We start from the raw sequence: 27,478 nt of genomic DNA, 5'->3' as shown, positions 1-27,478 counted from the left end.
GTTCATTTTATATACATCGAAGGACTGAAGTCAGGATTACAAGCTTGCAGGCTTGGTTATAAACACTCCTCTTACAGCAGAAAAAGGGTATTTTATGCTTTCCTAGTCTTATTTGATTGTAGAGCAGGAGAGTTTGAATAAAAAAATGTTCTAGGCCACAAAATCCACAGATGTATGTTTGTGTTTTATTTGATAATTACTTTGCAAGGCAGCCACTGTTCATGCCCAGTAACTCTGCTTCCTAATGCATGCATTTGCACTGCTCTGCATTGGAGGTGATGGTTCCAAAAGGCCCAAACTGGCACAGCCATCTCACGTTGATGCTACTGCTATGGTCATGTGTCTCCAGTGCCAAGCTTTTAGACACTGAGTTATTCCTGATATGCTGCCACTGAGGCTTGCTGTGTTGAGGAGGGCTTCACCAGCTGCTGCTGCTGAGCTGCCTGCTGGCTTCACTGCTCCCGTCATGGCTTTCTGTCTGGCTCTGCCCATTTGTTAAAGCCAACGAGCCCAATAGCTTCAGACCTAAGGGAAAGAAGAGCCCTGCAGCATGGAAATGGCATAGCCAGTATCCTCATGTTGCTGAGGTGACAAAGAAAAACAGTGGGGAGAGGAAAACTCTGCCCTGTATTCTTCCATGTAGCACTGCCAAAGGTGGCATGGTGACTGAGGTATGTCTGACTAAACTGAATCTCTGGCAATGGTTTCAGAAGATTCAGAACTGGTGATGAGATGAAACCTGAGTGAGCCTTTATGAATGACTCATTTGTGGATCAGCAGCTGACTACAAAGAAAAGTTCGCGCTTAGCCATCTCTTCTTTTGACTGCTTTTGCATCACATTTTCAGATAATGCACTGTAAATAGTATTCCTCACTGAACTTTGCCAGCCTATCCCAGTAAACCATAGTTACTGGAGACAAACATCGGATACTCCTTTTTTGGTATAACTAGTTTTCATACACGTATCAGTTTTGGATTGAAAGCTCTCTTTTGAAAACCTTGATACACTGCTTCATATATGTGGACAAGCTCTAGGATAAAGGAAGAACTGAATCTTGATTTTTCATAAAGTATTTCTTCTGCCTATGGTATTGGTGCCTAAATTAGTCCTCTGTTTGTGGAAAAATGGTCAGAAAAGAATAGGTGGCCCATAAAAATGTTTTTCCTTGAAAATTGATCACCATTGTTATGGATCAGTTCTGTTTCTCCTGTTTGCACTAGCAGATTCAGGCTTTGTTTGTATCTCTCTGTGCACTTTCAGTTTTGCTACATAGATTGTTTCTTTTAAATAAGGCTCAGATACAGCCTAATTTACAACTAAATCAGCATGAGAGCGCTCTAAGGCAATCCTGTTCTCACTTGTTGTTCACTCTTGTGATAGAGGCTACTGGCATAATCAGCTGGTGAGTGTGTGTTTTGGACATTGCTCCTTCTGGGCCAATCCGCAGAGGTTATGATTTGTTGCAGTCCCTTGCTAAAAATATTGCTTCGTACTTCAAGCTGTGGCAATTTACGTTTCCAGTTTGGTGGGACCAAAAGTTTAGCCCCAGGGTATCAATCAGGAGGGTAACTATCACAAAAACTCATTCAAGCTTCAACCCCCTGTGGCTGTCAGACATGTGGGAAGAGCTTCCTTTGAACAAAAATAATGCATAACCCTTTATAAAAAGGCCCTTCTCATCAGGCTGTCCCTGCATGTTTTTTTATCTCTGAAGATTCCTGGCTCAAACCCCCACTGTCAGTCAAGACAGCAGCTTCCCACCAGGCATTGCTGAGAATAGGGGCTCAGGCCACTTACATCTACTTAGCGCTTTTAAAGAATTTTTATTTGTCGCAATCCTTCTCACAAGTGGGATTTTATTCTGAGAATGAATATCTTGGCTGCTGTGGCAGAATTATCACTCAGTTTAAATCGGGAAATACGAGAATAGCAAAGCCAGCAGTATTCTCCTGTGCATCTTCATCTTTCCTAGATACTTTTTTCAGTGCTGTTTTGAACAGTGGGATATTTCTGAAACATGAGTGTGATGAGTAGGTGCCAAGTTTTGAAAAATGTCTGTCAAGGGTGATGAGCACAGTTCTTGTGGGAAGAGCTCTTGCCCCATAGAGCTTATGATCGGGACATTCAGTGTGCACTGGGAGATGCATACATGTACTAGTTTTGTTCTGCAGCCGCTTTGCACTAGTGTGAATGGTGCAAATCCAGAGACAGTAAGAAGGATTGTAAGTGCAATCCATAGTAGAGCCCAGAGATTGTAAGAATCCAGACAATGTGAAATACAGGGCAAGTGAGGACCATGCATTTATTTCCTTTTCTTCTTCTCTTCAAATACATCAAGGTTAATTTTCAAACTCCATTCTTTTGGACAGCAATATTAATATGAAAGTTCCTAATAATTTTTCTTCATACTTTCCTTGTTTTTCAAGACCTTTCCATCTTCCTAATTCTGCTGGTTACCCTGGGATCATCTACTAGCCTGATAAAATTATCTCTTTCATTTTTGTGTGCTTATTTATTAATATAAACATATTAAAATGGTAGTGAGAGAAGTATCAACATTTAGACTCAGGAAGAACACTCAACACTATCATTTATGTTGTGCTTGTAGTTTTAAATTATTTTTTAAATATCCAAGGCATAATGTGGTCAATAAATTTTGCTTTAAGCATGGAAAACACTTAGGGCCTAATCACATACCATTCTACATGTTGGAAAGCCATTTATATCTAAGTAAAGAAAATGAAAAACGCTGCCAGGCAGTTTACCCCTTGCAAAACCATAGACTCTTGCATCTAGAGCAGATCAGGTGACAATCAGGTAGCTGGAGCCTGGATTACAATTTCAACCAAAAATAATTTTCATTTTATTATAATTTTAAAGTGAGATTTATTTTGTACTTGAATAGTAATTTTGATGTAAAATAATGCAAGACTAACTACAGACACAGCTTTTCATGCTGTTATTTAAGCCTGCTATTTGCATTTATATTGCTTCATATGATGGAAAGTGTTTACATGGTATTTAAAAATTTGGGATTGATGAACTACTAAACATACCTGTGGGGTTTGAGCAAAATGTTTCCTCTTTCTGTGTAGTGGAGTGAAAGACTTATGAGGAAAAAAAGATTTCATTGTAAAGTACTTCTTAAAATTTATGGAATATTAGACAGAGAACTAAATGAACCTAAAATAATTCAGACACTACCTAATAGTGAATCAAGACTTATGGTAGTTTCCTAACCCTAGTAAAGTGTTTTAAAATTGACATTAAAGCTGAAGTTTTCCAAGAACCTTGACTGGAGAAAGGTAGTCAATAGCAGCTCTTGTCTTTCATTTCTTTAAAAACGTAATACGTAACATCTAAATGAGCCAGTTATCTTGGTTAGAATTAAAAAGGGGATTCAGGATTTCCCAGGTGTAAAAGGGCATTGAAGTTTCATACCTGCAACATACAATCCAAGTTGAGCCCATTGGTGATGTGGTGTTCCTCCAAGAGCAAGGACCAGAGGCTCTTTGTGAGCCTTATCTTAATTCTCCTCCCTCTGGCTTCAGTTAGGTAAGTTATGGTCATTTTTGTGTAATGACATTAGGCTACTTGAGTCTTTGGATTTTTTATTTGTACTATAATATGTGTAGTTCAGAAATGGTGAACCTTCAAAAGTGAATCTGTTTTTCCATGTATAAAACATCTCAGCATGTCAAGCTTCTCAGCCTCCAAATGGGGTTATGTGAGATCCAATCACTTCACCTTGGTGCAGGAGCTGTAGTTTTTCAGAGGTGGGAGTAATGGCGTTTGATTAAAATCGATTCTGAAATAAGAGCATCGGTTTTGTATTGTAGGATCCATGATGATTCAGCAGGGAATTAAATAATGATTTGGTACTCAGCTGTTTCTATCTGTTTTGATGAGCTCACTGGGAAACACTCCATGGAAACAACCAGCCCTGGCTTGTGCTGGGGTGGAGGTGGGAGCATGGGAGCACGGGCAGTGGAGACCACAGCGTGGAAACAGGAATGAATGATTTCAGGTGGAGCCATGGTGGGCAGAAAGGATACCACAAGAAGCATGGAGGTGCAGGGCTGGCTGAGAAGGCAAGAAACAGAAATATTTAGGTTAAAGAAGGATGGTAAGGAGTGAGGTGAAATTGGCTGAATCCACAATGTCATCTCTCTGGTTTATAACAAGGTTTGAGAGCAAAGCCTGGTGTTAACTTTTTGGGGAGGATTACCAGTGCACAGACAGTGACATTTTTGAGTCAGGTAATAGAATTATATTCTAAGGGTCATAAGGAGTTAAACAAAAGTTTTATTGAAGACATTGGCCTTGTTGGTCATGTGTAGCCATGACTGTGTGTAATCTATTCAGCTACTTAGAATCCTAATTTAGGTTGTAAAAAGCTTTTAATATCATCAAGTCCAACCGTTAACCCAGGACTGTCAAGTCCATCACTAAATCATGTCCCTAAGCACCGCATCTACGTGTTTTTTAAATACCTCCAGGGATGGTGACTCAACCACCTTCCTGGGCAGCCTGTTCCAATGCTTGACCACCCTCTCAGTGGAGAAATTTTTCCTAATATCCAATCTAAACCTCCTCTGACATAACTTGAGGCTGTTTCCTCTTGTCCTGTTACTAGTTACCTGGGAGATGAGACCCCACCTTGCTACAGCCTCCTCTCAGGCAGCTGTAGGGAGCGATAAGGTCCCCTCAAACCTCCTTTTCTCCAGGCTAAACACCCCCAGTTCCCTCAGCTGCTCCTCATAAGCCTTTTGCTCCAGACCCTTCACCAGCTCCGTTGCCCTTCTCTGGACACACTCCAGCACCTCCACGTCTGTTTTGCAGTGAGGGGCCCAACACTGAATCCAGTGTTTGAGACGTGGCCTCAGCAGTGCCCAGTACAGGGGGACGATCACTCCTCTAGTTCTGCTGGCCACACTATATTTCAGGTACAAGTCAGGATGCTATTGGCCGCCTTGGCCACCTGGGCACATGGCTGGCTCGTGTTCAGCCGGCTGTCAACCAACGCCCCCAGGTCCTTTTCCAGCTTTCAATCCACTCTTTCCCAAGCCCATAGCATTGCATGGGGTTGTTGTGACCTAAGTGCAGGACCTCAAACTTCTCCTTGTTGAACTTCATACAATTAGCCTTGGCCATTCAGTCCAGCCTGTCCTGATTAGTTTTCTTAATCTATACTTGTAACTGGGATAACATTTTCCCAGTTCTGATGTTCACTCATGGAGGATTTTGCTTTTACCTGTATATTCAGGCAAACATGAGTCAACTTGCATAGGATACCCTGCCATTATTGGTTTGCTTCTTTATTCATTGAATGAGCTTGTGTACGTTTGTCAAAGTAATTTAAATCATTGCTTAAATCATTCAGAAGTCATGCTTTTGTGCAAATACTTTTTAACATGTTGCATGCATTAAATATTCATACTTCACAACGTCACCATAAGATTCTCACAAAGCATTAGCATATATTGCTTTAATGTCGTTGATGGTTTAGGTGGTTTATCCAAAACCTCTGAAGGATTCAACTAAATTTTAAGGAATAGATCTCAAGAGTATCTGTGGATCAGAAGCCTGATTTCAGTTTCTGCAGACCCCTTTTTCTCTCCATCTGCTCCTTCCTTGTATTTGATGTGCAAGTCTGTTGCTCTATTAAGAGATGCATTTCAAAAGTATGTTTCCAAATACGTTTCATTTGACATTTTGAGAAAATATATGCTATCATGCAACTTCATGGGGCATAATGGTATCTTCCGACAAAGCTTTTGCACAAATGTTGCAACTTTCTCAGCCACCTTTCTAGTTTGATTTATTGATGCAGTGACGAGCAGTGAAAAGTGGCAGCATCATTGGCAGGGCAGATGTAGAAGCCACATTTGGGTGGCATGCAGCTTTGGCAGATATGGTGAAGGCGGCTATGCAGTATGATGAAATAAGTGGAATAAAATTTAATTCCTTGGGCAGGAGAAGCCTGAATACATAGACGTAACTTCCAGAATACAAGCCATCAGCTGACACCTCACTTCAGAAATCCAGGTTTGGTGTAGAAGGACAAAGTACCCCTGGATGGGTTGATGTCTGTATATATCTAGGTGACAAACAGAATCAGGAGAGATCAGGAAGCCCTGAGGGAAAGAGCAGCTGACATCTGTGGTGGTGGAAGGAAAGGGAGTAGAGACCTGCAAGGGGCAGGTAGTGATGTCAGGGTGGAGTCCAGCAAAATGGTCTCAGCTGGGCCATTTTTAGTAAGCTGAAGGACATTTCTCAAAGCTTGGGAAGAGATGGGGAAGGAGATGACATGTGATGCTGTGGGGACCTGTATGAGAGATTTAGTTTTAAGCATCATAAGGAAAATGCAGTTTGTGGAGATACTTCATACAATGCTGTTACAAATCCTGATAATAATTTGTACTTTGTGTGAAAAAAAACCCCAGAGAAAACTGAATCAGTTCTTTTCAGAGACCACCATAAGTAGTAAGATATCCATGGCTGTATTTTACAGCTGTGTGTATTCCCTGGTTACAGATACTGCTCAACAGCATGAATTTGTTTCTACAAACCTCAGGCTCGTACTTTTGTACCCCATGGGTTTCTGCCATGGTGAAAATAAATTCTTCTTAATCACCACTGAGGCTTCTCCACCTCATTATTTTGGTTCACATTGTTTATTTTTATTTATAGGTACTCATCAGCATAATGTGCTGTTGCCTACAACAGCAGGATTTGTTGGATACTGTAGGATATGTTTTTTCTACTTGCCTGTATGTCATTCATAGCATTTTATATTCTTTTTCCATTTCCAAGATGCCTGGCAAAGCATTAATGGTATACTATCGTAATTGTTTTCACTGAGAAAAGATAAGCTATAGCATCAATAATGGATGAAAGAAATACCCATTTTACAAAATTTTAGCAAGATTGAACAGAGCTAACTCCATATAGACAGACACATAGCTATGTATACTTTTATCACACAAAGCTTGCAAAAGACATGGTGTCAGATGACTGTACACACTTCAAAAGGCCGTGGCAATAGTGTGTTTTCTCAGCCACTTTTAAACAGACGCTTCTAGAATGAGATGTTCAACTGCTGCACAGATAACACAGCTAGATCATGTGGCAGGTTAGAAAAATGTATTAATTACAGGATGAATTGTGGATGAATAAATTGTATACATAAACCTGGAGATTATCCTGATGCCATGATCCTCTGTCTCCTTCTGACATGGGGAACTGAGTTCACTTTGAACAGAATCACACATGCATTAACTGGCTGAAAATACGCAGCACAGAGCATTTATTTTACCTTCATCCATCGTTTTCCTTTCCCAAAAACTGGCAGGAAAGTTGGAGCTGATCCCTGCATCAGTTGTGTTCTCTGCCCATCCTCCAGCATGCAGGGCATGGGGCACAAGGGGATGCCACCATGAAAGCTACTAATTACTGACTAAGACGGCGTAATTTGGGACTTCTCGTCAGTGCTGCTTATGGGAAGTGGAAGTTTTTCTGGATTGAAGAAGCCGTACAGAGCTCTGTGCTGCTTCTCCTCTATCTCTGCTAAAGGGGACTGGAGAATCTGGCCCAGAATTTGTTACAGACTCTAAATGATCAGAACCTTCCTCTTAATTACTGCAAATTGCATTGCATTGCTCACTTGTACTCAGCACTGGGCTCACTACCTCTTGGATATGAAGGTGGAAGGGAGGAGTGCCACCTGTTTCCTCAGTTCATCAGCTTTCTTCCATGTCTAAGTTCATTGCTTTTTAAGATCACTTACCCAGGTGGAAAAGCCCCACAGTTAAGCACTTGGAAAACTGTGGAAATTATTTTGGAAGGCAAAGTTTAAGAGAAAAGTTGTAAATAAGCTCTGTGATTGTAAAATGCAAGGAGTTCAGCAGCTCAGAACCATTCTTGTGATTTTAGCAAACTTCAAAGACATGTTTGTGGGTTTTTTTTACCTGGTTTTAAATCCCAGATAAAAAAAAATAGTCCAGTTTAATTTATTTTCCAACTGTAGCAGAGAGAGAATCCATCCCTTACCCTCACCCCATTGCCAGCAATGTGGAGATTTCACTGAACTACGCCATCCTTTAAAATGCGGTTGGTTTAGAGGGCGAGGAAAATGACTGGTTTTGCCAAAATACATTTTTGTACTGGATGTTGGTAGTATGATGATAACCCTGTTTGTAAAAGTATTTAAGTACTTGCCTTATTTTAAGCAGCTGAGTATTGCCATGTTTTTCTAAGATTATCACGTGCTTAAAATGAATACATGTTTTCTTAAAATATGTGTGGGTTTGGAGATTTAAATATGCCCACATTCTGCTGATAGATGTTAAGCCTTCTGAAAATTTGTATTTCTATTTTTGTCCCCTAGGTGGACACCCATGGAAACATTCTGCTAACATCCCTTGAAATTCACAATGAGGTGGCAAGCAACGAGGTCACCACCAGCGTTACGGATGCCCGAAATTCAACAATATCCTTTGACAACTCAGGAATCCAGTACAGAAAGCAAAGCTCACATCGGGAAAGCCTTGGAAGGCGTTCATCAGAAAGAACAGGCTCCCACAGCAAGAGGGGCCATTTACGAAGAAGGTCTTCACAACTGAAAATAAAAATCCCTGATCTAACAGATGTGAATGCCATCGACAGATGGTCAAGAATGGTGTTTCCATTCACATTTTCTCTTTTCAACTTAATTTACTGGCTATACTATGTTAACTGAGTGACTGAACTTTTTTAAAGGACTTCAATTATAACAAGTGAAGTACTACTTGCCTGCAGTTTATATATATATTTATATATAAAAATATATATATATATGAACTTTTACTATGTAGACCATACTCATGTATGTGTGAATACATGTAACAAATAATTGTATGTACTTAAAAGCACATACTGCAAAGCAAAAGTATATGTATGCACACACACATGTACACATTCATTCTGAGGTTACGGACACTTTAACATAGAATGCACTTCAGAAAAACTTTTTAAATTGAAAGGCAGGTGTCATCAAAACAACAAGCCTTGAGAAAGTAAGTGTTGTATATTATCACTACAAAACTTTGATTGTCATATACATTTTCGAAGAGCTGTAATCATGTATAAAGTCAGTATTTAGTAACATTCTTTGTAAATGCTGCCATACATACTAATAATAAAGCAGTAGAGTTACACTGGTAAGTTTGAAATAAGTCATTTATATTGCAGATCCATCAACTATGATTTCATCAAGCCAAATTTATTTTTCTTTGCTAAAATTTCTTGGGTTTATATATGTCATAATACATTTTTTCCCAGTACTCAAGAGGCATCATTTTTAATGATCCCTTGCTTTCTCTTCTGCAGTAAGCAAGCTGATCATGGGAGTGTTACTCTAGGTCTTTGGAGACATACATGTTCATAGCATTTCAAGGAAGCATTTTAAGTGTCCATCAACAGTGAAATGAATCTTTTGTAAGTACTGTAAATGTACAGCTCATTTTCCTTCCCTTGGACTGGTTCCAGCTGCCATGTCATTTTGAAAGAGAACAGCACATTTTTAGTATAATTTAGCTGAGAATTCAACTACTGTCAATGTGTTCTACATCTGCTGTAGATTTAAAGATTGTTATTCCAGTGAAAGCATAGAAGATGTCTCAGGTTATTTGCTACTTGGACATGAAACCACCTAGCTGTAGCCTTTTTTAAACATGCATTCACATTATTTAACATTCTTATAACATTGTATGTTAATGTGAAATATATTTGCATAATATGCATATATTTTCTCAATATTTTTCTTCCCTGTGCTTACTATTGTGACCGCATGCTATGTCATATTTTTGTTTCTGTGATGTTACAACTTTTTCCTCTCTAGAATTGAGCAACTAGAGCACTTCCAATGCTTTGATTCTGTAATGGAGCATTTTCATATTTTATTTATATACTGAGAGTATATACATGTACACTTACCAAGCTAGTGTGCTGCTATCACAGATCACAAGAAATAGCATACAGTATGTTTTGTTTCAGCATTAACTATGTTCTAACATATCATTCATGCAAATGTAACCACTTTGGTTTTCATCCCAATTCATTCCCTTTACCGTGATTCCAACTTTTTTCAGTCTAGTAGATTGTAGTCATCAAGGTATGCCAATTTCAGGTCTGTAAACTTAGTTATTTATCAGAACCAAACCTTTCTAAAAAAAAGGAGATATATTTTTTGTAAACAGTGTTTCTATCATGTACATTCTCAAATAACAACAAATACAGTAGCATAAATAGATCTAAAAAAAAATATAAATATAATATTTGGGCTTAGTCCTGCCAGTTCTCTGCATGTAGAATTCCTCTGGGCCTCGGTGGGAGTTTTTGGCAGCTAGAAAGCTTTGTGTGCTAGTTAAAGATGTATATGGGAGAAAAATGTGTGGATATGCATCTACCAAAAACAACAAAAAGGGGTGAAACTGAAAAGGCTGCCTTGGCTGTGTAATGACCCATGTTCTGACTAGTACTTGGTTTATCTGTGAGTAGAGCAATGATACTTGTGTTGCTGCCGTGTACAGTCTGTTACTGTTCCCACCCCTGACTATTTGCAGCTGAACTGTGAAATTTTGCTCTGGGCTGAAATTCAGCATAGATGAACCTGGGTTGCAAAGTCTGTGTTGCAATCCCATCCTCTGGGCTGCTTCTTGAACAGGAACGGGCTCTGCAACCTGCAGTTGCCCTGCAGCATAGCTGCAATGCGATCTCCAGCTGGTAGCGTTCACCATAACCCTGGCTGCTGGCATGTGCAGGATCAGCACCGCAGTCCTGCTGCATCCTTGGCAGTGGTGCAAAGTGGCTGTAATTGCAGTTTTTAAGCACTGTTTCTGCAGACAACTATACAGTATGAAGAGCCTCAAAGGAACCCGTATAGGTGGAGCAGAAAAAACTTGGGTTTTAGAAGCTCCTCGGTATTAGCTCCCATTGGTAAATTGCAATGTATTATGAGCTGTCTAGTATCTCTTCAAACTGTGAAGGGATTATAGAGAACATTTTCATCATTATAATCAAAGTAGTTAAACAATTAACACCCTCCCAAATTATGTATTTGGTAGAAATTTTGAAAAGCCCTCCCAAGCTTTTATTCTAATAACAGAATATAATTAAAACAAAAAAAAATATTCTGATTTTAATAAAACTTAAAAATGGGAGTCTTTGCTTTAGAAAAATTACCCTAATGAAATGATCTTCGAGCAAGTCTTTCAGTAACTGCCCTAAAGAACCACCCTGAAAAATGGGATTCAGGAAAAGAGTCATCCCATCCACATGATTTAATCACAGTTCTCTCTTCTCTTCAAGCCCCAGCTTCTAGAAATCATGTGGCCAGGCAGATATCTTCAAGAAGAAGAGGATAATTTTTAGTGGTGATAGAAATGGGTACTCCCAATTTCGTTGAAATTAATTCTTCTGTGGCTTTGGCCAGGATTTCCAAGCAAATGTATAATTACTGTCTGGCCAGAGCAAAGAAGCAGCGATCATTTTTAGACCCTTGCAATGGGCAAGAGAACTGAGTCTCTGAGGACTCCCCCTCTCTCACCCTTTGCACAACTGGAGGGCAGTGACTTATTGCAGCCCCTTTCATGAAACTACTCCCCACCTGCAGAAAGTGGGCAGTTGCAAGTTTCAGCTTTTTCACAAGATTTCATATTCAGTGGTCTACTTGAGCTCCACAGGGCACAAACAGTTTGAACCTTGAACAGATCCAAGTCTTGGTTTGACTTGAAAAAAGCCAGGAAAATATCACTTAAGGTCAACACTTCATCTTTAACACACATTTTTGTGCCTTTTTTTGCCAATTCCCTTCTTCCAGTCCCAGCACCACTTCTTACACACACATACACACACAACCATGTGTTAAGAACAGTGTTTGCCTTGACCTCCCATTTTCTGGCTCTTGTCCCTGTGTGCTAGCTGCAGTATATGATTTTAACCATAGATGTCTTTAAGACTAAAAATGGTAATTTCAACTAAATTGTACCGATGTATTTCATCGCTAATTAACTCCTTTCTAACTCAACACTACTATAGATAACATTTACACATAATTTGTTTGTAAATGGCATTAAAAAAAAGAAAACTGGAACTATCTTGTGTTACAACCCAAAGGGTCAATAAACAATAGAAATATTGTGGCGATTTAACTCTTTAAGTTGATTACATCCCATTGTAAAGATAAATGAAAACCCAGTCTTTTTTGCTTAAGGCACATCTATGTATTTTTGGTATTCTTCAGCAGTGAAAAAAAAAGAATAGAAAAATGGAATGATGAAGAGATGCTTTATGAAAATATTGATGAATGAATATTCATTTATTAAAAAGGATTTAAAGATTAATTGCTTGCTTTTTTTTTCTGGGGATGGAGGGAGTGTGATGACTCTGTGTTTGGCTAAATTTTAATGTTTAATTACATGTTACATGTTAGTCTTAATTAATTTTAAAGAAGAAAACCCATGAAAGTGTTTTCTTATCGACACAGAAGTAGCAAAAGGGAGTCCTAATCATTAAGCTACTTTATTTCCTAGTGTTTAAGGGAGAGGGTAAAACTACATCCACTGACTATAGCAAGATTCTTTAATGTCAAACCAACCTCTCTTCAGGCTGGGGCACTGTGGTTAAGAGCACAAAGTTTGTCCTCTGCTTTATATGAAAGCTCTGTCTGCCCAGGAGTCAAAAGAGCTTTTGATATCAAAACAGGACAGCGTGTCCTGTTTGCTTCATTAATCAAGTCATGAATATTTCAAAACCAAACCAAAAGATCTTTCTCCTGGTTTGTATCAGGAATCCTAATTGTGTTCATTACACTTTTTATTGCTAAATATTAGTAATTTATTTTAGAGGAGTCGGGATGTGGACAGATTCCAAGAGGGGTTTTTAAAGTCCTCTTGAGAGTAGCTCACCAACCCCTTCCCCCCAAACCAAAAAATACCTTGAAGATTTGGAAAGCAGACCATCCTTAAACCCAGTTGCTGTGCCCTGCATGGGAACAAGCTGCCACATGCTTGCTTAAATCTCATCATAGCTAATGATACAACTTTTAGGAGCAGATAAAATACTCAGCACCACAGATGTGATTGTAAGGCCTTTGAAGTCAGCAGAAAGGCTCCCTCTGAGGTCAGCACATTTCTGCTCACTTTTAGCAATGCTTCCCAGATCATAAGTAACATCTGTTATCTCTATATTCCAGTTCAGCCTGGATGTACCAACCTTAGTTTTGTGATTGGGAATATCTTTTAAGAGATGTATTTATTTCTGTATTTTGGAGCTGATGTATGGATAAATGTTATCATTAATTACTTAAGTACTACTCACTATATTAAAGAAGTTCAGGTTCTAGTAGAAATGATTGGATGTTTTCCCCAAATAAATAAATCTCCCCAAATTCCCCAAATATTAGTATCAAGACTATTTCCACAGATGTTGGTTTTATAATCACAGCTGTCACAACAGCAAACTCTACCTGCTAATAGAAGTATGTCAGACAGCTGAAAACCAAGCTAAATGCAGTAGGAATCCCAAAGCTTCTCTGGACTGTTTTTGAACAGTCTCTCATAAGTGCCTTCAAACTCCCCCAAACAGAAGGTCTGAGTTTTTCTAAAATTATTTCACATTTTGGGTGTTTAATTTATGTGGTTCTTACAGCTTGTGAGGGACTGACTTGTTGACTCAAAACTTCTGAAAATCAAACCCTCTGGCAGCTTACCCAACACACAGCATTACTGATCATACTTGAAGACTAAAGCCATATGCATGAAATATGTATTAGTACAAAAAGAAAAACTACTGCCCCTAAAATCAGCAAGAGTTTAAATTATTGCCTAATTAACTGAACTTTAGGTAATGCCTAAGCAAGCACAATCCTTGTTTGGACGATGTCCCTTACCTTTGCAATGTGCTATGCTGGATGCCTTTGTCCCAGCATTGCAGCCTAGTTTAGATTAGCAGGTTGCAGGTTTTGTTCTCCCCCGGAAAAAAGGCAGAACCCAGAGAGTAGCTGCTCAGGCCAGTTGCCCCTGCACTGGCATATCCCCAGCAAGGTGTAGGGAGGGCACCTCCCTGGGTTTTCCCTAGGCAGAGCTCTGCAAAGCTGCTCAGGTCCCTGCTCTGAAGCCCTCCATGGAGGAACCGATCCCTCTCCTTTGACTCCAGAGCAAGCCTTAGGCTAAACTCTGAATTATCCCCCAGTCTGCCACCAGCAGTTGGCTGCTTTCAGATGTTATTGCTCCTGCTGCAAAAAACTGGGGATAAAATAGCTATTGTCCTAGCTGGCAGAAGGCACGCTGGCAAACAACATGTGTACTCGGGGCTATGATACAGCATTGTAACCAATAGGTTATTCATTCTAACATTGTATTTAAATGTATTTCAGTTTATGTTCTAGCCTTCAAGAGGTTAGCATACTTGTCTCCAGGTGCTGATGCCTTTTTATGAGTGTTCTTGGAAGTCTGGGACAGAGCATGGGGAGTTTTCTAAAGACTTTATATCTGTTCAGCAGTACTCCTTTGGGCATTCCCTCCATCCTTCATCCATGTCACAGGTGGTCAGAGTTTACATAACCCCTGCACTAGGTTAACCACCTGTCTACAGGTTACCAAGAGCTCAAGCCTCCAGACATGTTCTGCCAAGTGCTGACGTACTCGGCTGTACCATTACATCTTCTGCTTGTTAGAAAGTGTCTTGCAGATCAGACGCTGTGTTACTTTTACAACTAACTCTGCTTCACACTTCCTCCATTTAAAATGCCAGCGCTGCCACTAGAGAACCCATTTTCCCATCCTTTGAAAATTACTAGGAAAAGGGGAATTTGCAGGCTGTCAGGCAATTAAGAACCTCTCTCTGTACACCCAGGCTCAAATTTTGCTTCAGGTTATACATTTAATCCACAGGGACAGAAGTAATTTGGTACAAAATTCTTCCTGCCTAGGGCTACTTTTAAGAGTTTGTAGTCTAAAATGTCAGTAATGTAGGTAGATGCAAAAGTATTTAAAATTACTTAGCAATGAAGCCTTTCCACCTTTTTTCTTCTAGCAATATTTAATGTGAAAGGCACAAACAATTGCGGGAGCAGGAATCAGCACACAGTAAATCTCCCAGTGCAGGCAGCCCAAGAGCTAGGCTGGAGTCAGGCTCTCATGCTACTCTTGCTTTCACAAGTCTGTCTTCTTGGCTGAGTAGCTGGAGAGTTTTGATGGAAATTCCAGCTCAGCTGAGAATGGTCCTGGCACGCGACCTAGAGCACCCTGTGGGCAAGTACTATAGGCACTTGCCTCTGATGTAAAAAGCTGACAAAAGCACTGCATCTAACTGCATCCTAGATGGAGGGGACCCTTCTGTCATGAAAATGCTTTGGGTGGCAAGCAGATATCAGTGAGTGCCTTCAAGGCACGGATTCTCCCTGAGCCCTGTATTTCTTGCTGCTGCTTCTGGACAGTTGCACACTGGATGTGCTGCTTTGCCTTTGAGAGCTGTCTAATTCCCCTGATGCTGCAGATGACACACGGGCTGAATTCATTCCATCTCACATGGCACATTTATCTGAAGCACACAGTCCCCCAGTCATTGCAGGCCCTATTTATAACCAACAGAAATACATACAATCATCCCAAGGGCTATCTAAAAGCTCACATCTGGAGTTCCAAGACAACATTTTTAGGCTTAATTCTTTGACTAGCTGCAAAACCAACCTCCAGAGAAACTTGTGAGCAATGACAGAGGGAACTGTGTGTACAGCAGTGCTGCTGCATGGTGCACTGCTGTTGGAGTTGCTGTGCTTGAAGTTTGCACGTGGCAGAGACTGCAAGAGAGAAATAATGCCAGATAAATTGAAATAATTCCTACACTTGCCTAGGTTTATAATGTTTTGGACTAAACTGTTTCAGTTGCAGGTGACAGAAGACATCCTGCAATGCAAGTGATCCCATACCACAATCAGCACTGTCCCACTTGCCTCCCCATCAGTATCAGTCAGAGCCAAGTGTGGGCTTACAACTTTGGCTGGAAACTCATGGCCACATTGGCTGTTGGGAAATAACTTCTGATTGCTTATTGGGATTGGAAGACTGTGACATGAGTTCATTTGCAAACGGGAACAATTTTAAGACACATTTTCCCATGAAATTAGCACTCCTGACTTTGCATTATTCTAAGCTGGAAGCTACAGCTTCATTAACTCATTTTCGAATTACCATCTCATTTTCCATTATTTAATGTGAAGCATGGCGGTTTTTTGTTGGTTTCACTAAAAATACAATACCCATTTGCAACAGGAAAGTAATTAACCTGTGTAATAAACTCATATACAACTTGCACATAATGCAACGTATTAATAGTGAAACAATCTAAAGAATATCCATAACCTGCTGCTACTGTTTGGGCATTATTTAAAATACTGTTGACAATTACATTTGCAAAGTATACTTATGACGCTGATTAGGTATTCTATATGGGCAGTTAATATAGCATACTTCCATGTATCTCATTTGCTTTAACAAGGCAGTTTGTGGTGAAGCCAATGCTGGAACAATTTCCTAATGACCTCACTGATGTTAAATTTCTCTTGATCATCATTTCTTGCAGATCTGTAACATCCTGAAAGCAGATGACAGTTTTGACATTCACAAAGATGTAGGTTTAATTATCATCTTGATTACTTGAGCTGGAAAGCCAGATGCCTAAATATCATGAAAGGTCGAGTAGAACAAATCCTGATAGTTGGTATCTTTTAGTGTTAGAAACGTTGCTTGGATTGAAAGGTGACTTAAAGAATAACAAGTAATTGGAAAATCAAGGGCTTTTTTCTTTGCATAGTTCTCTTCCTGCTCGAAGAGTTGTTTAAACAGTGTTCAAACAAGAATCTCATCCTAAAAGATGCAGGAATTTGAGCCTGAGTACCAAAGAGATGTAAATTACCTCAAATAAAAGAGAACAGAAATAAGAGATACCCAAGACACCAAGATATATAAAGATCTGATAGTTTTTCCCAGTGTCCCATAATAGGTAACACTTTATTGTTGAGAGACTCGCATAAAGCACAGCAAGCCTCCTCTTTTATAGCAGAGAATTTGTCAATATCCTTTACTTTTATATGCATGATTTATAAATCTATTTTCTAAAGCAATTTGAGGGTTGTAAAATCATACCATTATTTAGTACACAGCTCCTCATGGATTCTTTTTTATCAACTGTTAGGTAAAGAGTGGAAAAAACATCTGCTAATCACTTATTAAACTAGAATAGATTCAAGCAAATGACTGCTATTAAGAGTCCTGATCCAAAGCCCGTTGACAGAAAAGATCTCGGAGGTTTCGAGAGGCTTTGCAGAGCACCTGACGTTAGTGTTAGCCAGATTGATGGAAAATTTACATCTTAATTGATTATATAAAATTCAAGGCACAAATAAATGGCAGAACTTAAGACATCTGTACAAAATACAGTAGAGGACTGAAACCTGAAATTGCAATAGCTACAAGGGATAGAAATTTGTGTGAACTTAATCTAAAAGAATGTACATTGCTGCTGTGACAAACAGCTATGTCCACAAAACCCAGGCTTGCCCCTTAGCAGCAAAATGCCAAACCAAATAAAAAAACTCCAAACCACACCAAAATAATGGAAGTAGAGCACCTCTGGCAGGACAGCTTTCCCCACCTCTGGAGGCAAGCTGACAACCTACTGCAACAGATAGGTATTTCAATTATTTTTTATTAATACATCAATATAATAATTTTAATATTATTATTGTTATTTAATAATAATACAGACTTATTACATGCTTTGTTGAAAAAGAAACCTTATCTAAGAGCTGACTGTCTTGAAGCAGGTTACTGTAGCCCAAGCTATGGGACAGTTCTGGTTTAGGAATTGAAGAATTTTTGGCCAGAAACTGCGTTATGATATACAAAAGTAAAACCAGGGCCTGATTCTCATGCTGCTTCCTGCCCACTGACGCCAACCCAGAAGTCTGAGGGACTTAAATTTAAAAAAAAAAAAAAAAAAAGTTTTAACATTTAAAACTAGAGGTTTGAAAGAGGATGGAGAAATCACAGTTGAACAAGATGAGAATCTCGAAGGTGAGAAGCCAAGGGGGGCTACACTTATGCTGCTGATAATGTAGCAATTTTGGAAGAATTTCTGTTTAATATTTAGGTGGCTCTTTTGGAGTTCAGTGCTGGCTGGAATGTCAAATGATCTGGAAAATCATGTTTAGTAGCTTCAGCTGTAATAAGAAAAACTGTTGATAACCGCTGAAGCACTGTCTTCATAGATATACACCTTTTTTCCGTTGTAAAGTGATTGTAAAACATGAAGGTAAGAGCTTCAGGGGACTGGCTGGATGAGGGTCTGATAGCTAGCTGTGGAAATTTTCAGTGCACTCAGTCCTATCAATAGCTGCTAGCTAGTAGAAAGCCTGTCAGCAAATCCTCCACTCATTTCCATTTTCATGGGCTTTTTCAAGAGCAAGGACTGAACATTAGGAGCGTCCTGCCTCGCCAAAGCCAGGTAGCCCTGTCACTCACTCTTTTTCATGCAGTGACCAGGGTCTACCTTTAAGTCCCAGAGATGGCCCCTGTGGCTCCAGACAAGAGGACGCTACAGACTCCTGCTGCTCGGATGGTTAGAAAGCTCTCCCAGCTGAATGTATTTATGGCTGATTTTCCCCCCCTTTTTGTTCTTTTGCCAAACCTGCCCTTTAGCTCAAATAGCCCTCCTCCATCTGGCATTTGCTCTTTTGATATATTTCTAGAAAGAAATCATATCTTTCTCTACCTTCCCTTTGCTGAGCTAAAACAAGTTCAGCTATTTTTAGTCACATCGTGCTCTTTTCTCCCCACCAACACTTCAGTCTTTCTCTCACCTGTTGCAGAAAAAAAGTAGCAAACCCCCTCTTTCTGGATCATAAATGATCAAAATATTATGTACTGTGCCTGCTGTCTTTAATCCTCCTGAAGATGTCCTCACTTGTGTTGTTTGGACACACTCTCCCAACAAGATTTGTTGGTCTCTTCCCTGCTCAGCCCTTAGTTCATGGTTTATTTTCAGTCTTCTTTTGTGTCTCTAATTCTCTTTTCCCTGTTATGTCCACTTGCCTTCTGATGTAAGGAAAGGAGTTCATGTTAACACCTATTAATAGGAAGGGGAAAACCTGTATTAAAGGTGAAGGGAAAGCTTGCATTTCATCTCACTGACGAATAACAGACACCAAGTCTTCTGTATCTTCTATGCAGCTCCAATGACAAGGCAAGAACAAGTTTTGAAGCACAGAGAAAACCAGACATCAACAGGTGGTGAATAGTTTCCAGATTTCCTCTGTGGAGTCTTGGGGCTCAGACATAATACACCTCTGTTACAACGTAAGCATTGATGCTGGCAGGAAAAGAAACACTGAATTATCTCGGGGTTTGCAACTGAAGCCATCCTCCCCACGTGAAGCAAGGTGCTCAGCACAGGGCTGGTCAGACCGCAGCACCTACTCCTGCCAGCTCAGCTCAGCATAAAAACCACTCACAAATGTGCTTAATAATCACCGAGGGAAAACCTGCAGTAGTGGCAACAACCAGGCACAGACCAGAGCAGTGTACTGTGCTGATAACATATGGCTGGTGTCTCTGGCTGCCCAGTGTGGGCTGTGTCCTGTGGGTCCAGCCAGCAGCCTGCTGGAGCAGGGCTGTTTCAGAAGCCAAAGGAGCTCTGCTGATGCAGAGATGTGTTTTAAACCCCACTACTGAATAAAAGCTGACATTTTCTAAAATGACTAAAACTGCCTGTCCTTTTCTTTTTCTTTTTGGTACTCCACTTGCAGGGCTGCATGGACACCTGATTTCCAAAATGCCCCTGCCAAAAGTAAGATCCCATGAAGCCCCAGGCAAATAGTGATCCCACAGCCAGTTGTGACCTGCTGGTTCTGGAGCAAAGTGGGGAGATGCCTTGTTTGACAGGACAGAAAGAACCTGAAGATAAAACTTAGGACAAAGGTCATGTAATACAGAGACCTGATCCATGAGCAGCTGTTGAACAATTACATTCCTAGCATCAGTCCTCTCTATGCTGAATATGTTACTCCCCAAAGTAGTCATGGACTGACTGCTATGCCTGGGTTTGGGTGCACCAATGCTCAGGATGAGCTGGAGGCACCTCTGCAAGGAAGGTGCTGGTTTTGGTACTGAGGGTGGAGGAAGCTGGGGAAAGAGGTGGTATTTATTTGCAGTCACATTCTTCCGAATGTCTTTTTGCCAAAGCCTCAAAGTCTCTGTCTTTGTCAACAAGACAGGTGGGGAAGATGGTTAAGAAGCATATGGACTCGTCTCCCCTTCCTAAGGAGGTCATGTGCCTCTAGCTCCAGGGAAACTGATAGATGTCCATCCCCAGAGACCTTCATCTCCCCTTCATCTGAAGGCTGATGGAACCTAATAGGATTCCATCCTACCCTGTGTGTCAGGAAAAGCCTCTCTGTGGTTCTGATCCTAATGGCACCTGAAAAAATGTTCTGTAAAGGGTCAAGTGCAATACCAAGAACAATTTGTAGTACTAAATACTAATCTTGTTTGGACTGTAATTCTTTTAGGGTTTCCAGTTATACTGTATCAAAGATGAAAACAATGGTGAAGAAGCAAAAGTTGAGTGCTATGCTAAAATTCATTCTCATCAGAGTTGTTACTGGAGGACAAGAGGATTATTTATGTTTTATCACATAACAGAGTACTTGTCACAGCTGCAGTTGTGGGCTTTTTTAATCTAATTGCTGACTTGAAATGCAAATGACTAAAATTTCACAGACACAATTTAAAAATGCAAATTGCATGTGATGGCAAAGAAATTTTCACATAGTATTTTTTGTTGCCTATGAGTAACATTTTTCGTTTGTCTGGAGATATTTTTTTTTTGAAACTTCCCAGGCAGTTAAAACATCCAGCTTGCTTAAACTCTGGAGGTACATCCATGTATTGACAAATAAAAATGTATATAATATTAGGGACACACTTTGTACATATTGGAGAACAAGTACATTACAGATAAGCATGCTTTCTGCAATCTGAATTCCCATTGCTGTAGATTAACTAATGCAGGTCCTTATCTGCCTGATTTTTCCTGCAGTATCTACATACCAGTGTGGGCCAAAGTTTTAACAACTATCCACCTAAAAAGTCTAAATATTTGAAGCTGGTGGGGATGCTCGGATGCTAAAAGACTTCAGTCAGAAGTCAGAAAATGTAAATTTGCTCTCAGGAGCAAGGCTCTGTGATGGTAGGGTCAGGTGTGGGTGTACAGTTTGGACTAGGCAGCTACTCTATAGCTGCCTGCAGCTGTTGAGCTGGATGCAGTGATGCTGGTGGTCCCTCCCTTTCTATTTTTAAAGACCTTGGCCTTTAATGTTTGTGCTAGAGTGTAGCTGTGTACTCGCTAGAAAAGTGGGACGAATCCCAGTTGTTGGAACAAATTGCTCTCGCTGAGTACAAAACCAATCAGTTATTAACATAACGTGCCAGTAGGAGGCTTGCCAAAGTTGACTTTGGCCTCCAGGCGATAATGCTGTGCAAATAGCATTAGATTGCAACTAAAAGTCTGACACTGAGCAACAGGAGAATTGCAGAGCAGATGTGTAGCAAGCAGAAATCTGAAAGAAGAGGAAGACGTAAGAAAGATCAGTAGCAACGTAGGAAGTTTGCAGCTTCTATGCAAAAATACTATGAAAAATGAGCTGGCATGTGGCACTGCTACAATTTTTGTATGCACATCCACTATACCCAAGAGGGACTAACTTGTTTTCAGATAGCTGCTCTGCAGTTTTGCCAAAAATCAGATTACTGGTGTTGTCTCAGGTTGGGATATCCAATAACAGGCCTCTCAAATTGCTTACTACCTTAGCTGAGATCATAAAACAAAAAACAGAAATCATTTGCAGACAAATGTAAACCGGAGATGGATCAAACTACAGCCTTGTCATTGGCAACTTACAGAGTTTTGCACCTCAAAATTTCTGTTCCTCCAGTTTGATGGGAGCTGATTTTCAAAGAAACTTTATTTCTGGATTTTGTTCAGTGGTTTCTTTAAAAGACAGCAGTGCTTAGTCAGTGGATTTAGGATATTCTAAAGATATTTTTAGGAGGCTTAAAGAAGGATTTAGCTTCTGGTTGCTGAAATCTGATATGTGATATATATGTACACACATACAGGCAGGAACACTCAAAGGGAGTTCCTGAGAAATACCTGCATGGAGCTGCCTGTGATGTTTTACCAACTGAAGACAGCATGAGCTTAACTGAAAGCAGAAAAACCACGACTCCACAGCTCTTCATTGAGTCTAACAAATCCTTCTGAGAGGCAGAGCTTATAGGCTTGGTGTGGCTTCATTGTGGCTCTGAGACAGAGACCCAGACAAGTAAGTAACTCTAGCGCTGTAAAGCTCTGTGCTGTACCAGCACACAGCTTGGGTCACCGCTGGTTTGGGCATATCTACAACAGGCTCCATAGCATCATGTAAACATAACCTTCGTGTCCCTTCTGTTACTCTCTGAATGGTGCAAATGTACAGTATAATCAGTTGCGTAAAGGCAGAGGTATAAATAACAACAACTGATTAGGAGAACATTGCAATTAATCACAAGAATGCAGGCTCAATGAACTCCGTTGTCATTTTTAATGAACCATGCATTATAATTAGAGACACCTAAGGGGAATTGTAAGTGCTTGCCAGTGCAGAGATGTCGAGTACAAGAATACTGCATTAAAGGCTTGTTCTCACGCCATTTGTTAGGATGTTTGAGATTTCTCCATAAACCGTGAGCTGTGTCTCAGTGATGGCTGGAAAATTGAGCATGGAAGAAAAGAAAGTGAAAAAAGAAAGGAAGAAAAATAGGTCCAAGCTATTCCTTTATATTTCTGTAGAGCTGCATGTGGTTCCATAGAGTGTGCAAGAACCGTGAAAGTAATGCAGAAGAAATGCCTCTGTGACATCTAAATTACAGACACATCTCAAGGGTGGGATCCCAAACCAAACACCAGCAATAGAAGTGTATTTCCTTTTAATATTACAAAACTAATACTGACATACCTGGGTTTACAGTGGGGGATATCAGAATGAAAAATTCTGCACACCCAGCTCTGAAGAAAAACCACGTCTGCACAATTGTGTGTGAGGAAGTGCGATACACACAACCTAAAATATTAGTTATGGTCAACTTTGATGGTTCTTCATGTGACTAACTTCTGTGATCCACATACAAGGTTAATTGTTTTCCCCTAGAATGTTCCTATTTTCTTCAATTTGATAACATATCCGTTCTGTGTAGCATACACCAACATATACTTTTTCAGACAGCCTATTCTTCTGTGGATCATTTTTCCCCAGATAATCTGCTTGGCCGTGGAATACCCATCAAACCATGTTTTACTTCAGGTGTAGATTAACAATATTTTAAGACATAGTAATTTCCTGGTATTTTTCTAAATGTGAGTCAGAATAGATTTAACCTGTTCTTGGTCACACATAGATTCTTTCTTTAGGGTTCCCAGATTTCTCAGGCTCCTAGAAATTAGCTTTACAAAGCAATAGAAAATCAGGCACAGTCAACATGGGTTCACAAAGGAAAAGTCTTCTGTGATATCTTTCTGTGATAAGGTCACCCACCTCGTGGATGAAGGGAAAGCGATGGATGTAGTTTTTCTGGATTTTAATAAGGCTTTTGATACTGTCTCTTATAGCATCCTTCTGGACAAGTTGTCCAACTGTAGGATGAGCAGGTTCACTGTGTGCTGGGTGAAGAACCATCTGAAAGGCAGAGCCCAAGGGGTTGTGGTGAATGGTGCTACCTCTGGCTGACAACCATTCCCCAGAGGTGTTCCCCAGGGTTCAGCTCTAGGGCCAGTTCTGTTTGATGTATTTATCAATGATCTGGATGAGTTGAACGCACCATTTTCAAGTTTGCTGATGACAGCAGACTGGGAAGTGCTGCTGAGTCTCTCAAGGGACAAGAGGCTTGAAGAAGTTTCTAGACAGATTGGAGTATTGGGCATGAGCACGCCCAGTGATTACACCATCAATGGCATTTAACAAGAACAAATGCCAGATTCTGCATCTGGGACAGAATAATGCCAGGCACAAGTATAAACTGGGAAAGGGGTGGCTGGAGAGCAGCCCTGCCAAGAGGGATCTGTGGGTGCTGGTCGGCAGCAGGCTCAATGCAGGTCAGCAGTGGCCCTGGCAGCCACCAGGGCAGCCCACACCCTGGGGTGCCCCGAACACGGCACAACCAGCCGGCCAGAAGAGGTGATGGTACCGCTGTGTTCAGCCTTGGTGCGGCCTCACCTGGAGCGTTGTGGGCGGTTCTGGGCCCCACGAGTAAAGAAGGATGTGAAGGTCCTTGAATGTGTCCAAAGGAGGGAAAGAAAGCTGGTGAAAGGGCTGGAAGGCATGTCCTGTGAGGAGTGGCTAGGGACTCTGGGCTGGTCTAGTCTGGAGAGAAGGCGGCTGAGGGGCGACCTCATCGCTCTCTACAGCTTCCTGAGGAGGGGACGTGGAGAGGGAGGTGCTGAGCTCTTCTCCCTGGGATCCAGTGACAGGACACGTGGGAATGGCTCAAAGCTGTGCCAGGGGAGGTTCGGACTTGACAGCAGGGAGCATTTCTTTACCAAGAGGGTGGTCAAACACTGGAAGAGGCTTCCTGGAGAGGTGGTCGATGCCCCAAGCCTGTCAGTGGTTAAGAGGCATTTGGACAATGCCCTTAACGACGTGCTTAACTTTTGGTCAGCCCTGAAGTGGCCAGGCAGTTGGACTAGGTGATCATTGTAGGTCCCTTCCAACTGAAATAGTCTATTGTAACAATGTATACGATATTACGTTACATTGCTATACTATTTATATACATATTTTTATATACACAATATAAAAATGTATGTGTGTATTTATTATTTCACAAATTTATATATATATACCTTTATAACATGTTATTATTAATATCTATCTAATTAGGTCAAAGTTATCAAACTTGTTTACCTACATCCATGTGATTGTTTTCAAGTTACTACACCTTGGATGGCATTTCTAGCAGAGTTTTGATCATATTTAAAAGACATTCCAACATTTTGAAGAGTAGGGGAGTACAGCTACCTGAGGAATTCCCATGAGATAGCTGGTGGTTTGATTTGTTTAGTCAGACAATATCTATAAGTCTCATACATATACACCAGTGTTCAGAGGAAACAGAATGTTGAGAGCCTGAAGTAAGAGCCTGACAGCATGGTTAAGTGCTTTTTTCCCTTTGGAGATTACAACTTGCATGAAATGTGACACAGAGCTAGGAGGGAAATTCAAGAAGGCTGGATAATAGAAAAACAACATTTTCAAGAGCTTTCCTGAATATTTATCATGTTTGGGTTATATCTGAGATCATCCTTAGGGTCAAAGACTCCTGTGCATCTAATTCAAAAAGTTAAACATGGTTAAGTGCTTTTTTCCCTCAGAGATTCCCTTTCTTCAATTATGTATCTGAGAAGAGCCATCACAGCATTGCCCAGAGATATTTTTTTGTAAGCAGATGTTGGGAATAGGAGCAGCACAGCGGTAAGCTTTTGTTTGTGATTGAAAGGCAAATAAAGATCATAGGTGCACACAGCACTACTTGAGAAGCACGATACAAAAGACCACCTACCATTATTGCCCCTCTCTGGATGTTAAGAACTTTAGGCACATTCATTTTCTATCTGATGGACAGCCCAAACTGAATTTAAGCAGGAGGGTCTCGTGCCTTTACCTTTTGCCATCCACAGGTACTCCAGCTTGTAATTAGGGAGAAATCAAATCTAAAAGAGGGAAAGGAGGAAGATGGGATATGCCATAAAGAGAAAGGTGTATACAGGTAGGCCTCTTGGTCACAGTACGTCATCATGCCTATCCACACAGTGTAAGGAGATACTGCCTGGCTGTACTGACTTCTATAAAGACAGCAACTTGTCTTCATAGCAGAGGTGGTCCAGCCACCTGATCATCTTCATGGCCCTCCTCTGGACTTGCTCCACCAAGTCCGTGTCTTTCCTATGTTTGGGGTCCCAGAGCTGAATGCAGTACCTCAGGTGGGGTCTCACCAGAGCAGAGCAGAGGGACCGAATCACCTCCCTCGACCTGATGGCCACAATTCTTTAGATACAGCCCAGGATGAAGTTGACTTTCTGGGCTGCAAGCACACATTGCTGGGTCATGTTGAGTTTCTTGTCCACCAGCATCCCCAAGTCTTTCTCCTCAAGGCTGCTCCCAATCCATTCTCTTCCCAGCTTGTATTTGTGTTTGGGATTGCCCTGACCCAGGTGCAGGCCCTTGCACTTGGCCTTGTTGAACTTCATGAGGCTCACATTGGCCCACCTCTCAAGCCTATTGGATGGCATCCCTTCCCTCCAGCGTGTCAACCACACCAAAACAGCTTGGTGTCATCAGCAAACTTGCTGAGGGTGCAAATGCATACTCAATCCCAGTGTCCATGTCACTGGAAAAGATGTTAAACAGTGCAGAATCCAGTAACTGGTCTACACTTGGACATCGAGTCATTGACTACAACTCTTTGAGTGCAACGATCCAGCCAATTCCTTATCCACCAGGTGGTCCATCCATCAAGTCCGTGTCTCTCCAGTTTAGAGACAAGGATGTCATGTGGAACAATGTCAAATGCTTTGCACAAGTCCAAGTAGATGACATCAGTTGCTCTTCCCTTATCCACCAGTGCTGTAACCTCATTATAGAAGACCACCAGATTTGTCAGTCAGGATTTTCTCTTAGTGAAACCATGTTGGCTGTCACCAATTGCCTCCTTATTTTCCATGTGTCTGAACATAGTTTCCAAAAGGATCTGCTCCATGATCTTGCAGGGCACAGAGATGAGAGAAACCAACTGGTCTGTACGTCTGTACTTTCCCGGGTCTTCTTTTTTTTCCCTTTTTAAAAATGGGGGGCATGTTTCCCCTTTTCCAGTCAGCAGGAACTTCACTGGGCTGCCACAGCTTCTCAAGTGTGATGGATAGTGGCTTATCAACCTCATCCACCAGTTCCCTCAGGACCGATGGATGCATCTCATCAGGTCTCATGGGCTTGTACATGTTCAGGTTCCTTAGATGGTCTCAAACCTGATCTTCTCCTACAGCAGGGAGTTCCTCATTCTCCCATTTCCTGCCTTTTCCTTCTGTGATTTGGGTGGTGTGACTGGAGCACTTGCTAGTGAAGACTGAGGCAAAAAGGCCATTGAGTACCTCAGCCTTCTCCATATCCTGAATAACCAGCTCTCCTGTTTCCTGGCCAGATGTAATTGTCAGGGCTTTGGTTTTCTTAACCTGATTCCTGGCTGCTCAGACAATTTCCCTGTATTCCTACCAGGCTACCCATCGCTTCCACCCTCTGTAGTCTTCCTTTTTATTTCCTTTCATTTTGTCCAGGAGCTCCTTGTTCATCC

At 40.9% G+C, this 27,478-nt stretch overlaps 1 protein-coding gene across 5 annotated transcripts in view; it reads left to right on the top strand.

Annotated features, from left to right (window-relative positions):
• The window catches only part of GABRB3 (gamma-aminobutyric acid type A receptor subunit beta3), a 217,590-nt gene extending 191,039 nt beyond the window's left edge, over window positions 1–26,551 (top strand). For all 5 annotated transcript variants that reach the window (XM_080377381.1, XM_080377380.1, XM_080377379.1 and 2 more), the window contains one exon: window positions 8,392–26,551. In XM_080377381.1, coding sequence (XP_080233507.1) covers window positions 8,392–8,742 — 351 coding nt within the window. In that variant the 3' untranslated portion in view covers window positions 8,743–26,551. The remainder of the gene's footprint in view (window positions 1–8,391) is intronic.
• The last annotated feature ends 927 nt before the right edge of the window (window positions 26,552–27,478 follow it).

The sequence above is a fragment of the Falco punctatus genome (assembly GCF_963210335.1).
Source record: "Falco punctatus genome assembly, chromosome: 2".
NCBI lineage: Eukaryota > Metazoa > Chordata > Aves > Falconiformes > Falconidae > Falco > Falco punctatus.
The sequence above is the reverse complement of the archived record's forward strand: the minus strand, read 5'-3'. Positions and strand labels throughout refer to the sequence as shown.